General features: G+C 45.1%; 1 protein-coding gene across 1 annotated transcript; it reads right to left on the reverse strand.

Moving 5' to 3' along the window:
- Positions 1-12,344: 12,344 nt before the first annotated feature.
- LOC147884060 (uncharacterized) lies at positions 12,345-16,553 on the reverse strand. Its single transcript, XM_087398274.1, has 4 exons — positions 15,145-16,553; positions 14,910-15,053; positions 14,063-14,740; positions 12,345-13,898 (listed from the first exon to the last, which is right to left on the reverse strand). Exons 1-4 carry the CDS (start codon positions 15,517-15,519, stop codon positions 12,825-12,827), a joined length of 2,271 nt encoding a protein of 756 aa, XP_087254400.1. The 5' UTR covers positions 15,520-16,553; the 3' UTR covers positions 12,345-12,824.
- Between the last annotated feature and the right edge of the window lie 464 nt (positions 16,554-17,017).

Raw genomic sequence — 17,017 nt, forward strand, 5'->3', positions numbered from 1 at the left:
CATAACATGGAACCCGAGAAGATTTCGGAGACGAAGCATTTGCTAGGAAGAGAGTTTAAAATGACAGACCTTAGACGAATGCATTTTTGTTTAGGGATTGAAGTTTGGCAGGAGCCGAAATAGATCTTCATTTCATAGTTGAAGTATGCTAGAGAGATACTGAAGGCATTTGGCATGGCTAAGTGCAAGACAGTTGGTACCCCTATGGAGGTTGACGTGAAGCTCTCAAACGAGGATTCATGACCATTGGTGGACGAAGCGAAGTACAGAAGGCCTGTGGGCAGTTTGATTTACTTGTGCAACACATGGATACCATTGGTCAGTTGCTCTATTTTGCGCACCGGTTCTATCGTATGGTCGGTGGCCTATTTTGGGACCGAGACCCCCAGTCGATCGTTTTGGGCGGACTGGGTCGGTCACCCAATTGAGCCTAGCCGACTACGCCTGGTGGCTATATAAGAGCAAGCCCGTGAAGCCCATTTCAGCACTAGCTACAACAACCCTGATTCCTTAGCATCTAGCCTCCGTCTTCTACTCTTTCCAACACGCCATCGAAGCTTCTTTCACAGGAGCGCACGGTTGGGGAGGCAATGCCATCTATTGTATCAGTTCTACAGTAATTAAATTTTTGATTCTCCATACTATCTTGTTTCTCTCTTGTATATGAGATCCTATTATCTGTTGAGCACAGACGTATTATTTTCTTACAGTCAGAGTGTAGAGCTTAAAATTTTGAACATTTCTCCTTTTTACAAAAGCACATTCTAACACAACCACCAAAGTTATGGGCAATCAATGATTAAAGTTTCTAAATGCCATAACCCAGAAGAAAAATTAAAATCACCTCCCTAGTCAAATGTGGACAAATTCAAAGGTGCACATCTATTTGACTAAATCCACAGTTCCCCCTCCTTCCCTATAAAAGAGCACCCATCCCTCTCATACTTGTTCTTTCACATCTTGCCTCCATCCTCTTGCCCATTCCGAGCCCTATGTAAGACACTCCTCCCTCTCCACCAACCACCACCCTACTCCCATCCTCACATTGTAAGTTACTTTGAGCCCATCTCGCAGTGATAACCTGGCCATCCACCCACCGTCCATTGGTCCTCAACAATCCCGTTACATTGAGAAAAACTTGGAGAGCATTCAGGTGACTATCTCTTCCCCCCTTTGGATTTCTATCAAAGTTTTCCATTCGTCAAGTTTTTTACTTTTTTCTTTTTCCCCCTCCCCTCCACCATCCCCTCCACTTCCCCCCGCCCCCTCTTTTCTCCCCCCTCCCTCCAGTCCCCCCCTCCATCTCCCCCTCCACCACCCCCCCTTCTCCCCCCCTCCTCCATCTCCACGTCCCCCCCCTCCATGTCCACCACCCTCCCCTCCATGTCCACCACCCCCCTTCCATCACCACCACCCCTTTCCCCCCTCTCCCTCCACCACCACCCTTTCTTCACCCCCCCCCCCCCACTGCCCTCCTCCATCTCCACCTCCCTCTCCTCCATCTCCACCTTCCCCCCCCTCCAACTCCACCACCCCCTCTCCACCACCCTCCTCTCCATCTCCACCACCCCCTCCACCCTCCAACACCCCCCTTCCATCTCCTCCACTCCCCCCCTCCATCTCCCCCTCCCCCTCCACCACCACCCCCTCCCCCCCTTCTCCTCCACCACCACTCTCTTCCCCCCCCTCTCTCTCTCTCTCATTCTCTCTTTTTCTCTCTCTCTCTTTTCCCGCTTCTCTCTATTTCCCTCCCCCTCCTCTCTCTCTCTCTCTCTCTCTCTCTCTCTCTCTCTCTCTCTCTCTCTCTCTCTCTCTCTCTCCCTCTTCTCTCTCTCTATCTCTCTCTCTACCCCCCCTCGATGGTCGCTCCTCCCCTTACCTATAAGCAAGGGCTTAAAAGCCCTTGCTACCAAGGGGCCAAGCGCTTGCAACGGTGCCCGTCGACAAGCCGACGGCCACGCGCAATGCCTGCGTAGGGCGATGCAGCACCCGTCCTGCTTCCTCGCATCTCCTCCTCCATCCGCGCCTATCTGCCAACCTGCCCTGCTTCCACCGCAACTTCTCCCCTCCGCGCCTGCCCCGCCAGCCTCGCAGCATCATTCTACCTCTCCCACCTCCTCCATCCGCACCGCCCTATCCCTCCCATCTCCACCTCCACAACTCCCTCTCCATTCCCCTCCAGCCATCAGCCCCCTCCCATCGGTCGCAGCGCGACCCACCCCGCTCCCCGAATTTTTTATTATTTAAAAACTAATTATTATTATTTATTAAAATTAAAAAAAACCTTAACCTAACCTAAGCTAACTTGACCCTAAGACTAACCCTAGCTAGGTTAGTTTACACCTAGGTTAGATTAGTTGTGCAAGTCTAGTTAGCTTAATTGTAGGTTAGTCTAACTTCTAGTTAGTTAGACTAATTGGATAGTTATGTTAGTCAACTAATTGTGGTTAGTTTATCTAACTATCCTTAGTTTTCACCCACAGTTAGGGTTATAGGCTAGTTAGACTAACTAGAATTAACTTGGTTCAAACCCCTCAATTGGACTTAAAGTCCATTCACACCAACATTAAGACCAAGACCCCCTCCCAAAAAGGCCAAATTTACCCCTACTTCAACACTTTGTATCGCGCCCGTTTGGCACCCAAACAGGCCCGTTTGAACCAAAATTTCACACATGGCCACACCACACTACAGGGCATTTTTCCAGCCCATTGCACACCATTTTGGTATCCCTAGCATCGCTCATTTGCACCCCCGTGCGGGACTTGTTTCGCACTCATCCGCTCGTATCTTTACACCATGACCTCCGATTGACGATCCATTTACACCAGCCCACAACGGTTCCCACAACACTAACACAACTCTAACCCTCCAAACAAAACAACATCAACACCCGCACTTGCGATAGAGACACCCTTTGCAAATCTCGCCCAATCTGCATGCAGCTACGTTATGCCTCCGACTTCAACGCTCGTCAAATCCGCATACAACTCCGCTGCAACCACTGCCCCCGACAGTCCTCTACCTCGAATCCCCCCTAAAATTCAAGCAATCCCTTTAACTCCTCCACGCCACAACATGGCTGGACGCCGTCACGACGACAATGATGGGGATATCGACCTCGATGCAGAGGCTGACAATTTATTTAATCGCGAAATAATAACACCCAAGGCAGGCGCCCCTTGGGAAAACTGGAACTTCCCAAATATAATGGTAGGGGAAATCTAGCCTGAATCCTCCAACATTTTAATGCCGCATGCCAAGCAGGTGGAGATCAATCCCATGAAACCAAGGTGGCTTGGTTTCCCATGGCCTTAACTAATGTAGCGTCTGAATGGTACCTAGACTTTCTAGTGGAAGAGCAAGCAACATGGGACCTACTTCAAACAAAATTTCAAAGACACTTTCAAACGGAGAGGCTACAAGATGATCCCGCTCTCCAACTAAGCAAGATCGAACAAGGCCGTCGAGAAGATGTATGCACGTACCTGGGTAAGATGAAAAGATTTATCGCCAAATGTGACCCACGCCCGGATGGAAAGTACCTCACAGCCTGGTCCATCATTGGGGTGGACCATCAAAGTCTGGGTCCGACAAGTGTAATATCACAACCTGTGAATGTAATTACATGCCAACAGAAAGAGGCCACCAAGGACCCTAACATTCCAATCCAACCAAAGCGACTTCTTAAAATGAAAGCACAAGTGCCTCCACCTCCGCCAAGCAATGAGCAGCCAAGCTCGTCCACATCAACTCCCGAGCCTCAAATAAAAGAAGCTCCATACCCAAATGCACAGGTGGAAAAGGCTCGTTTTCAAGCACTTCAACAATGGGTACAAAAGGAACAAGCTCAATTTGAGGCTGAGAAACAAGCTCAATCTGAGGCTTAGAAACAAGCTCAAGACCCAATCCATGACTTGGCCCCACAAAGTATTGATACTGTACTCGAGCCTATATTCCAACAACAGACTACACAACATAATGTACTGCCATGTCAACTTGAAGGAGCCGCACTCTCTTGCATCCTAAGTTGCCCTGTGTCAATTCCCATCGGAATCCTCCTACCGAATTGTCTCAATCTCTGGGAGAGTTTCAAAGGATGGATTGAACTCGCAAATCCCTCTCCACCTATGAACGACATCAAAGATATCCTTGTGCAGATGAGTGAGAGAGATGACATACATAATATTACTGTGCCTTTGATCCACAAGGCATATAATGAATTCCAAGCCATAATGGATGGTGGAGCAGGTGTAAATGTCCTATCAAAGGAGCTCTAGGAATAAGGGGTCTCCCACCAATGCAAAAGGCTAATTTCAACAAATGCCTTGCCGATGATTCACGGGCTAAACCCCTGGGGAATAGTAAATGGCGTGTCCACAAATGTCACAGGAGTCCGCTTTTCCCTTTAATTCACAATCTTGGATCTCCCCAAAAAATCCTATCAAATCATACTCAAACATCCTTGGTTACGGGAAGCATCAGTCCTCCATGACTGGGGAACTGATAGACTAGCAATCTAGAATCGCGACACTGCAGTCAAGGTGAATGTGGGGATAAGAGCTATAAAACTAATTGTTCCTAGAGCATTGGATGCTACACTTCAATGAATTTGAACAAGTCCAAACAAGGATCATTGAATTGTATCTTGCAAAGCCAGCTCCCTCAAAATCAGAACCACCACCTCTTGAATGGTCCCCTAAGGGACTGGAAGGAGTATGCACAGCAAATGAACCCTTACTTGGAAACATCTTACCAGTGGAAAAGTTACCCCACAGTTCCCAAAGACTAATCTTCAAGAAGTGTCGGAGTACTTCAAGAATTATGCATGGCAATGTCCCCATAGCAATGCCAAGACGACTTAAAGAATCTGGAGTTCAAGTTGTACTACTAAAAACATTGGACAGAGTCCAATTCAACACAACCATAAGCGGGAGCCGATTGAAGCGATACAACATCAACACGCAAGCCATCCCCGACAATAATGAAGTTTTGGAAACCCCAAGTCTTCAATAGTTTGCACTAGATTGTTACACACGCACTCACTAGCATATGCACGTTTTTGCACATATAGTTTGCACTAGATTGTTACATGCACACTTACTGGCATATGCACGTTTTTGCACATTTCGGAAGACCTAATCAATTTCGTATTGGGGATGATTGAGTCTTAGTTTCTCGATTAAATCCCACAAATAAGCATATAGTTAGTCCCCACCTATTTGACACATCTCGTGCACTCACACAATTTTGCATAGGCACATAATAGATTGCATCAATAATAGTATCACACACTTTCATTCCATACTCTCAAAGCATGCAATGAATTCACAAGCAAGACAAGAAGCTATGCCAAATCTCAAGACGAATTGGCAAAAGAGTTTGCAGCCTCAATAACGAGATCCTCGCCAAACATCACAGCCGTTTCCTAATTGCAAAAATATCAGACTTGCATACAAATTTATCTACAAGCTTAATAATATAGGTGCAATTGCATCCAACATATATGCAAGATAGCAAGAAATGCCAGCCTTAACAACGAGACCCCCGCCAAACCTCTTCCCAAGAAGATTCAATGGCAGAGTCTACAGCCTGAGCAACGAGATCCCCTCTGAAATTCGCAGCCGTCTACCCCTCCTCAAGAGGAGATAAGCTTCCTGACTACAAACCACAAATGGTATGGTGCAAGCTCAACAGCCACTGGACTAAAGGCACGGCGATCCAGCTACATGCTCGCAATAAGCCATAACCCGAGGACGGCTAATTAAATGGATCCGGGAGTATGTTGTCTCTGTGCCAACATGGACTTCGATAGTACAAAATGTGTGTAGAGTAGCGACAAAGCTCCACTTGTACTTGCATAAGGCTAGGAATATCCCTCTTAGAAATCCAACTTGCATGTTCTACATGCGAGTTCTACATCCAACTCCTACATGCGAGTTCTATATCCAACTCCTACATGCGAGTTTTACATGCAAGTTCTACATGCAACTCCTACGTGCGAGTTCTACATGCAACTCCTACATGCGAGTGCTACATGCAAGTTCTACATGTGACTCCTATATGCAAGATCTACATGCAACTCCTACATGCGAGTTCTACATGCAACTCCTACATGCAACTTCTACATGCAACTCCTACATACGAGTTCTATATGCAACTCCTTCATGCAACTCCTCCATGCAACTCCTACATGCATGTTCTACATGCAAGTTCTACATGCAAGTTGTACATGCGAGTTCTACATGCAACTCCTACATGCGAGTTCTACATGCAACTCCTACATGCCACTCCTACATGTATGTTCTACATGCAAGTTCTACATGCAACTCCTACATGCAACTTGCAACTTCTACATGCAAGTTCTACATGCAACTCCTACATGCGAGTTCTACATGTAAGTTCTACATGCAACACCTACGTGCGAGTTCTACATGCAACTCCTACATGCGAGTTCTACATGTAAGTTCTACATGCAACACCTACGTGTGAGTTCTACATGCAACTCCTACATGCGAGTGCTACATGCAAGTTCTACATGCAACTCCTACATGCAAGATCTACATGCAACTTCTACATGCGAGTTCTACATGCAACTCCTACATGCAGGTTCTACATGCAACTCCTACATGCAATTCCTACATGCATGTTCTACATGCAAGTTCTACATGCAAGTTCTACATGCAACTCCTACATGCGAGTTCTACATGCAACTCCTACATGCAACTCCTACATGCATGTTCTACATGCAAGTTCTACATGCAACTCCTACATGTAACTCCTACATGCAACTTGCAACTTCTACATGCAACTTCTATTTGCAAGTTCTACATGCAGAGAGAGAATGGCTTACAATTCCTACATGCAGAGAGAGAAGCTCTCCAACTTGTATAAAGATCCCATAATGGAATGAAGCCCACACTCTTTGGGGCATTGTGTTGAGTTCTACTTTGGTATTCCAAGCAATTGTCTCAAGTGTCCATGCTTCCTTGCACTCCATGTCCAAAAGCATGTCCTAACCTTGCAACTCCTCCTCCCCTCTCCTCCAACCTTAGAACCCATCCTCTCCCTCTCCTTCTCCCTCCTCCTCCTCCCTTCTCCTCCTCCCTCTTTCTCCTCCTCCTCCTTTTTCCTCCTTCCTCCTCCTCCTCCTCCTCCTCCTCCTCCCTCCTCTCTCTTCTTTCCCCCATGCTCTTACACCCTCCTCCTCTCCCACTCCTATGCTCCCCCTAAACCCTTAGTTCTTCAACCCTTAACCTCCATGATCTACAAGGAAGACGAGTTCTCCACCATGTACTCTACCCTGAACCTTGGATCCTCCTTCTAACCCTGGAACCTCTTCTAAACTCTAGAACCTCTCTCTAAACCTTGGAATCTCCTTCTAACCCTTGAAACTCCTTCTGAACCTTGGAACCTCCTTCTAACCCTTAAACCTCTTCTAAACTCTAGAACCTCTTTCTAAACCTTGGAACCTCCTTCTAAACTCTGGAACCTCCTTCTAACCCTTAAACTCCTCCTAAACCCTGCAACCCCCAATGAAGACGAAATCCCTCATTACCTCAAACATGATGATGCACGTTCCTTTTACACATGCATGCACTATGTTTGCTTACCACACTTAATCTTACGTTTCTCACCGAAACATGACTCGAGGTCCTAAGCTACATGTATACTACAAATGATAACCTCGATATATCTGTAGGTAACAAAAAGCCTCAGAACCCTGCATACTGAGAATACCCTGCTCTTCCTACGGAAGCCGTGGGAAAGAGCCAAAACCCCTCTATTGTTCGGGGCACAAAGTTGATAAGACCAATCTTGAATCCCCAAATCAAAAAAATGATCCGTTGCACTCTAGATGATATAATGATGCCATGTCCCACCACTAGGAGAAGAAAAGAATATAAAACTAGACTCCAAACCTCCCCTGGTGCCCAAAGCCAATAAGAAAGTGAGAGGATGATAGCAAGAATTGAAAAGGTTCTTTCTAATATGGCACTACAATCTGGGCAAGTAAAGATTACAAAAGATAAGAAAAGATCTTGAAATCATATAATATTCCATGTAAGGCAAGCTTTGGTGGTATTAAGGCCTTACAATTTCTATCTACAAAGAAAAACAATGACAAGCCCAAACATGTTGATGAGTTTGATGTATGGTGAGTGTTATACAATTCTTGTTGTGAACGAGGGGGAAGGGGGGGAAAAAGATTTGAAAGATTCTAGTTTGGTTGACTCTTGATACCTTTGTATCTCTACTACAAAAGAAAAGATTTGGAAATGATGATGCAAAATGTTTCATCAACTATGTGAAAGTGGAGCTAAAGCTTGATTAGCAGCTAGTACTAGGCGGACATAAAACTTCAATGGGAGCTGGTATTGGCCTAACTTGAGAGGCCAGTTGAAGGTGCACTTTCTAGATTTTTGTGTCTAGGCAGCAGATATGATGCGACTTGAGAAGCTTGTTAATCGCGCCCTTTCCAAAACATGATAGGCATGACACGATTTGGAGCAAACTGTTTGCTACTTGAAGGTGGTGAAGGTGAGGGGCATGAGGGGCTAAGGGAGGGTAGAGAGAAAGGAGCTAGGGGCAAGGAGAGAGGGAGCACGATGGGGAGTGGAGATCAGGAGGGAGTACAATGAAGAGCAAGCTAGTGGAGTCTCTTGGTGTTTTGCTTCATTCAGATGATAGATTCGTCCATCATTTTGATGAGTTCTCGAAGATAAAACATTTGGAGTTCTCTAGTAGAGAGAAGAGTGTGTCTTGTATGCATTGAAGATGAGTGTGCGATGCTCATCATGGTATGCCACATTTGGCATTGAGAGGGGATGTCTACACATGCAGTGTCTTATATGCATAGAAGATGAGTGTATGATGCTCATCATGGTATGCCACATGTCGGCATTGAAAGCGGATGTTGAAATCTCTTATGTAATGGAAGCAAGATGTGTGTGTGTGTGTGTGTGTGTGCGTGTGTGCGTGCACGCGTGTCTGTGTTTAGATTTAGTAATCCCATCAATAAATGAACCATCCAATTGATTCAGTCATAGAATGGATTAATAACATTAACTAGAAATAATTCAGATTTGGGGAATAAATACATAAAGTACTCAAATTAAGTTTAATTTCGAATATATTATTACAACCAAACCCTGGTAGGGTACCACAAGCATCACACTCATGGAATCAATTCCACTTGTATGATTGCAATTCTCGTGGAATCCAACATTAAGCTTTTAGCTGAGTCATGAATTGACTCATCAAAATGGTTTGGTCTATTCCCACACGCTTTACACTTGGGAGTTCTGCGCTTGCACAGGTTTTGACAACTTTTTAAACTTATGGATTGCCCAATGAGATTGCCAGTGATAGAGACTTGAAATTCGTTGCATAATTTTTGCAATCAATGTTTCAAAAGCTTGAAACTATTTTAAACACAACGGAGCAATGAAACTGGATGGTTATATAGAGCAGATTGATCATGCTAGACGATTTGAATGGGAATGGTATCTCCACTAATGGAGTTCATGTATAATATATATGGTTTACTCGTATCCATCACTACTAACGTGAGTACAATAGTAACTAAAATTCCACTTGATTGGTAGACTCTGCTTGCCTTTCAACCATAGAGCCAAGTACATGCTGGATTACCCCCCAGTTGAAGGTGTCTGGGTTCCACTCCTAGCTAGTGGCAAGGAGCCACACTGTAGCATACCAACATGAGACACCTTAGGGGTGTCATGCCACTAGCGGATTCTTTTGAGTCATCCAAGATCCACAATGTATCGATCCCAAAGAATGAGAGCTAAGCCACTTAATAGGCACACCCATACAACTATATTTAGGGGGACTTTAATTAGTGACCTAGAACTCCCCCAAGATGCTAGCCACCGTACCCTTCACAGCGAGGGTTTTTCACCCTTTCCAATACTTATGCCAAGGTAAGATGTCCCCCAAGCTGGGTACAAACTAACTAAGGTTAGTTCAAGATGTAACACCACAAGACCTTACTCTTCGTATAGTCTTAAGAGCAGGAAGTCATAGAACAGCAGTTGGCTTTCAGCCTATATTACAGTGCAGCATGCAGCCAGACAAGGGTGCCCTGCCTGCACCAACTGCATGCTTCAACCCTGGGATGCACACAGAATTCCACGTTCGCATGGAGTTCTTCAGGGTTTCGTGTGCTTCTTCTAGGGTTTCACACGCGCTGCCTTGATGCCTTTCGTCCGGCTCTCCGTGCACATGCCTTTCTGTGGCACACTCCCGCTATGCCTTCTGTTTAGTCTCCTCTGTGCACCACCCTCTCGTACGGCTCCCTTCCGTGCACGCTGCGTTGGCTGCTGTCCCGCACGCTTGCACCCTCCCTCGTGCTCGCTCCTTCTCCTTCTCTTCCCGTCCTGGTAGTGGATCGTCGCTGCTCTGATACCAAATCACAATAGTTATCACATATATTCTAGAATCCTCAAACTCTCAATTGAGGAGACTAAGAGGAACCAAAGAGATGGGCATATTGCATTAAATTTCATTTATGGACAAATTCATGGAAATTGAGAGTCAAAGAATGGCTCAATTTCTAGAATGGCAACATGCAATGCATGATGAATACTCTGCTATGATTTAATAGGTCTTCTAGAAGATAAAACCTCCATAGGCTAAAGAGTTTAAAAAGTCTACCTTACCCCAAATGTTAGACTTCACAAGTAACAAAGCCATGTAAGGCTCCAGATGTTATGGTGCTTTTTTGTGCAAGCCCCAATTGCTTGGAATGCCCACATTCATAACAATTTTCTTAGATTCAATTTTCAACAATTGGATTTAGATCCATCCCTTTGTTGTCGTCTATGTTGATGACCACTTCATTTAGTGATTAACTTATTTCACACGTCAAACCCAATACACATCTAAATTTTAACATGAAAGACATGAGAGGCCTCCATTATTTTTCCCACATGAAATATGCGGAGATGAAACAAGCATCACACTCATGGAATCAATTCCACTTGTATGATTGCAGATCCCATGGAATCCAACATTAAGCTTTTAGCTGAGTCATGAATTGACTCATCAAAATGGCTTGGTCTATTCCCACACGCTCCACACTTGGGAGTTCTGCACTTGTACAGTTTTTTATAAGTTTTTAAAGTCATGGATTGCCCAATGAGATTGCCAGTAATAGGGACTTGAAATTCGTTGCATAATTTTTGCAATCAGTGTTTCAAAAGCTTGAAACTACTTTAAGCTGAACGGAGCAATGAAACTGGATGGTTGTATAGAGCAGATTGATCACGCTAGACAATTTGAATGGGAATGGTATCTCCATTAATAGAGTTCATGTATAATATATATGGTTTACTCGGATCCATCACTACTAACATGAGTACAATAGTAACTCAAATTCCACTTGATTGGTGGACTCTGCTTGCCTTTCAACCATAGAGCCAAGTACATGCTGGATTACCTCCCAGTTGAAGGTGTCTGGGTTCCACCACTCCTAGCTAGTGGCAAGGAGCCACACTGTAGTATACCAACATGAGACACCTTAGGGGTGTCATGCCATTAGCGGATTCTTTTGAGTCATCCAAGATCCACAATGTATCGATCCCAAAGAATGAAAGCTAAGCCACTTAATAGGCACACCCATACAACTATATTTAGGGGGACTTTAATTAGTGACCCTAGAACTCCCCCAAGATGCTAGCCACCATACCCTTAACAGCGAGGGTTATTCACCCTTGCCAATACTTATGCCTAGGTAAGATGTCCCCCAAGCTGGGTTCAAACTAACTAAGGTTAGTTCAAGATGTAACACCACTAGACCTTACTCTTCGTATAGTCTTAAGAGCAGGAAGTCATAGAACAGCAGTTGGCAATCAGCCTATATTACAGTGCAGCATGCAGCCAGACAAAGAGGACACCAACGTGGAATTGAGTGTGCATCCCAGGGTTGAAGCATGCAGTTGGTGCAGGCAGGGCAGCCTACAAGCAGGGTTTTGGATAGCCATAGCCAGCAATGTGGGAACATTCCATCTTTCACATCCTATGATGTAGTAGACTGCTTCAGGTCACTGCCAAGCTCCAATCCAGTTCAAGAGATATTCTGCTTCTGGGTGGGGTTCAACTCGATATGCTGTCCTCTCCTGTGTATCTTTTCTTGCTTTTAAAAATATATATGCTTTATTGACTATGCTAGAATGTATGGAAATCATTTGCATACCAGCATGTCGTGAGCATGTGCAGGGAATGTAGACCTAGTCTCTGTGTTTGTTACAAGGGAAAAGAAAGCTCAAGGAAAAGATGCAGCTGTGTGCAATGTGCAAGATATGCGCCAAGAATACTAAGGAGCAGCAACCAATACAAACGAGAGGCAAACATCAGGGACAGGCATTTTTATGTATCAATGAAACATTTCACAGCACTAGGAGTATAGGACCAGATAGTTTCTAGAGCCTTCAATGAATCTCCAACATGTGCCCTGTACTTTCTCCACTTTGGAAAATCCTCTTAGAAAATTTTATTCCACAAACGGCAACCCTTTTTGCTGAGAAACTTCACAGCTTGAAGATCACTATACAAGTCACCACAGCCACTTTTTTGCCCATGTTGTCACTGATCAGGTCAGTACATATGCAATCATACAACACCAATACGTGAATTTAAGAAGCTTTAAAGGTGTCAGCTGAGGGAACAGCTCTCAGGAGGTACATCAACTCACAATCTGTATTTCCTCATAAATTTGGATGAAGAAACAGAGCCATTTTCAGTAAGCTGCTAACACCAAAGTTCTGGACTTTGTTTCTTCGAGTCTTAGTATATTGTGCAGGCTACTCACACCCATCATGGATTGATGGCCCCAAAGATGTGTGGTGAAACTCAATCTGAAGCCGTTGATGTAGAGGAACTTTTTCCATCAGTCCTTTCTTAATATCTATGTGAAGCTGTCTCAAAGGTAGAGCAGCAAAAAAACCCTTGACGAACTGTTTACATGCATCCTTCCCTTTGTAAACTATGTTTTCAACCTTTTGTGGATCAGAGACACCATGATAGGCCTCCTGTTCCTGATTCGTGGAGCTGTCTACCACACTTTCTAGAGATGAAGCAGATGCCAAACATACAGCTGTCTCAGTAGAATTGGAAGAAGATCCAGATGAGTCTTTCTCACTAGTTACAGGTGTCTCAGCAGATGAGGAGGAGCCATCCATGATGTCCGATTTGGGCACAGAAAGGCTCGTGTCCTTGTCAAAACGCAATATATAAGCCTGGTTACAGCCCTCAAAGAGCCTCTCACCCAGGGTGTCAATTAAGTAATAGGCTGCCTTCTCTACTTTTAAAACAAAAAAGTGATCATTCCAACTCACTATATAAACGGCTCTATCTGGTTCCACACTGCCTAGCTCTTCCCATATAGCTTCCCAGATGTTCTCAAAAGACATTGCCCCTCGCAAGAAACTGCATATATCACCAAGGCCCTCAGGTTGGAAAAAGCCAACGAAAGACCTCTCTTGAGCAACCACCAAAGGACGCACTTTAGCCTGAAGAACAGTGTCAAGGTCAAAATGCCCATCAGGAAACCGATCTCTGTAGGTCTCGATGTCACAAAGCTTTCTCCATTCTGCAGAACCTTCCCTTATGAGCGTGTCAAATTCTGCCTTGATGGGCATCCTATCTGGGTTTTGATGTAGCCAGTCAGCTATGACGGCAACAAGGGCTGTACATGCACTCTCACCAGCTGCCCTCTCACTTCTCTGATCAATGGAGGCAAAAAATACATTGGCTGAGAGCGTCATCTGACCATCCCTACTAACCAAATCTTTCTTTTCCCAGCTCCCAACGCTGAAATGCTCTTCTCCAAAGTCTAAGCATCCAGATATGGTTGGTGACACATCACTTTTTTGACACTGCAACAAGAGAGAAGTTAAGCCTAGAGAGCGAGTTATAACCATTATATCAAATATGTTCTTGCACCAACATTTAGCGAAGTAAAAAAAATCACCAATCAGCCATTTTGATCTCATCCTTCATTATTCCCATTTTGGAATACAGCATCGAATTGAAGACATACCAGAGCAAGATGTGGCTCAACAGGGGAGCCTGACAGCCTTCTGTCATAATCAATATCATCCCCTCCATCTTCACCATATGCTTTGTTCAATAATGGCTCTCCTCTTGTTCGCGGAGACCTGAAACTCAGCTTTCTCTTCTTCCAAGATAAGATGCTTCGCATGGTGGGTTGAGAGGCACCATGATCAGACTCTGACGAGGAGGTTTCATCTGCTTTTAGAATGCTCTCAGAGGTTTCTCTTCCACAGACGGACAGGGCATGATCTTCCATGTGTCTGTTTTGCATGCAGTAGTGGAGCGCCCCTTCAACAACAAGATTTACCCCTGCAAGAGGACCATAACTTTGAAGATGTCGGTCTTGTCCATCCATGGCCTCTTCTTCCTCAGATTCATCAATCAAATCTGAATCAAAGAGGTCCCCGTACTCCCCAGCACTCTGGTCACTTCTAGGAGACAGTTTCCCATTATACAAGGCTTCCAACTCTCCAGAATGCTTCTTTGCATTGGTTGGAGACGATCTTCTCACGTCCTTTACATTCTTTCCACCGTGCTCTTCCCAAAGTTGCTGATCATTTTTTTCCCACAACAGTGGATCACTCATGCACGGTAAAGATGGGGGCATAAACCGATCAAGACTTACACTTTCATATGTTGCTAATTCCACGAAGTCCACTGTGACCTGCAAAAACGATTAGACGTCCTTCAATAATTGAGAGGCCCAAGTCTGAGGGGAGGCAAGCATGAAGGACGATACAGCATCATAGACTCTGGAGACCGATGAAACTGCTGACGACTCGTAAATGCTACCCGGCGTATCAGACAATTGTGAGAGTGGAAACTGTGCTCACCACAAGGGCCGACTGATGTGCCGCCCTTGTAGAAGGTAAAATGTGAACTTTCGTCATCTGCTTTGCATTCTCTGTTGGAGATGCAAAATCTGCAAGGTTCAAGATTGCAGTGCCTATAGCAGCCAGCTTGGACTTCGTTGCTACCTGTACACACCGGTTTGAGACAAAGTCAGCACGAGGTTTTGGTCTCATGATTCATCCGTTGTTCTTATGCTGACGATCATGAACATCTCACCTGAACAATCACGAACTGGACATTCCAAGGTAGGAATTGGTTGTCCTTTGTCATAGTCAGCACGCACACATGCTTGAACTCCTCGTCCCAATTGACGGTACAACCCCCTTCGAGAATCTTTTCTGTAGTTCTTGCCCGCTTCAGACTTCTCCTAAAGGGTGATCGCAGCCCACTCTTGGCGCCCTTCCATTTCACGTTAACCATCACCCTGCTGAGCTCGCCGCTTTTGATCGTAGCAGCGCCTGGAGTTTCCAGCTCGCAATATTTGCATGCCATACACGGCAGACCCTCTAGAGTGTGAACTTTGAGGTTGACTTGGAATTTCTTCGTGAGAATTGAGGGCCAAGGCCGCCATTTCATCATCTTTACCACCATGATTCCAGTCAAGTAAGTGACGAGTCGCTCGCAAGCTACCTATATGGTAAAATCATTCCCTCAACACAAGCGCAAAAAACTATATTTATGGCAAGAAGCTATCAGCTACCTTTGTCGGCCACAGTGACCGAGCTAATGATCCGGTCCAGACAATCCTACCCTCATCAGCTTGGATACTTCCTACTCTCGTAGAATTTCTGGCTTCTGAGTGGATGGTTACATAACTGCATTCAACGAAATTGCAGCAAGACAGGGAGCTTTCAAGGAGAAAAGTTCGTGATCAACAAATTCAAGAATGCAGATGTCGCAGAGACGCGAAAATTTCCTATTTGCGCTGATTCGTGCTGCCAATTCTTCCAAGGCGTCACCAACGGAACTCAAGCGATCCTCGCAGAGCCAAGGAGGCAGCTTGACAAGGAGATGTGAAGGAGAAAAACAAACTCAGGAATGCAGATATATGCCAGAGACGCAAAAAAAATGCTATCTGTACTGATTTGTGCGCCAATTCTTCCAAGGCGTCACCAAAGCAACTCAAGCGATCCTCACAGAGATAAGGAGGCAACGTGACAAAGAGAAAAACAAACCCAAGAATGCAGATATATATCTGAGAGAAGGGAAGAATTCCTATGAGCGCTGCTTTAGAGAGCCTGCGGATGATGCCCAAAGCTTCCAAAGGCGCGGGCAGCTAGCTGGAAAGGGAAACTATTTCGAGCAAAATCCAGCTAATGGAGAATTAAGCGAGGGAAGGCGGAAGAAGGCAGCCTAGATCTACAAATGCAACAAGGGGAAGGAGGGAGAAGGGAACGATGGAGGAGACAGAGCTTCACATGGGCGATAATTAAGAAGAAGAAGAGGCACACAGTGCCCGTTCTCAAAGGCTGAGAGTGCGGAAGAAAAGCATACTACTATTAAGAAAGAGTGGAAGGCCTTTTTATTTGTAATTGTGGGTCAGAGAGGCAGGCGTGCAGGCCATTTTGCCATTGTGTATATTGTCCTGCCTTGAAATTCACACTTCCGTTCTGGCCATTGCCCTGGCCTTGCGGAGCTCTCAAGGCTTTTTCATTGGCCTACAGATGGTTGCATGCTACTTTTGAAATTATATGTGGGATGGGATGGATGAAAGATGGGATCAAATTTTGATATCCAAGATTGCAATGTGTGTGTTGAAGAGGTTGATGAGGGGACGGATTGGGTGAATAGGACTCTATCGCTCTATTATTAATGCTAAGTTCTCTTCTTTCAATGTGAAGCTCACACAACATAGAAAGAGAGGGACAGACAGACAGAATGAGCTGCAGGCACAGAAAAGCTTATCAGGGAACCAAGCTAACCCCGTGTGAGAGGGGAGAAAAGGCTCCCTCATGCATGCGCTGATCCTTCTCTTTCAAACAGAAAAGAGAAGCTTGGCACATGCTTATGTCAAGCACCCTCCAAACATCTTTATTCTGCACCTCCGCCTATCGTTCCTTTACTCTGTGCACCACCTTCCTCAGCGACT

This window comes from Dipteris shenzhenensis, chromosome 27, assembly GCF_047967505.1.
Source record: "Dipteris shenzhenensis isolate YYH24624 ecotype China chromosome 27, Dip_SZ_1.0, whole genome shotgun sequence".
Lineage (NCBI taxonomy): Eukaryota > Viridiplantae > Streptophyta > Polypodiopsida > Gleicheniales > Dipteridaceae > Dipteris > Dipteris shenzhenensis.

Coding starts and splice junctions, on each gene's coding strand:
- LOC147884060 (XM_087398274.1), bottom strand. CDS start 15,519: ATGGTGGTAAAGATGATGAAATGGCGGCCTTGGCCCTCAATTCTCACG. Junction 15,054..15,144: donor TCCAGTTCGTGATTGTTCAG/GTGAGATGTTCA, acceptor CGGTGTGTACAG/GTAGCAACGAAGTCCAAGCT. Junction 14,741..14,909: donor CACATCAGTCGGCCCTTGTG/GTGAGCACAGTT, acceptor TCGTTTTTGCAG/GTCACAGTGGACTTCGTGGA.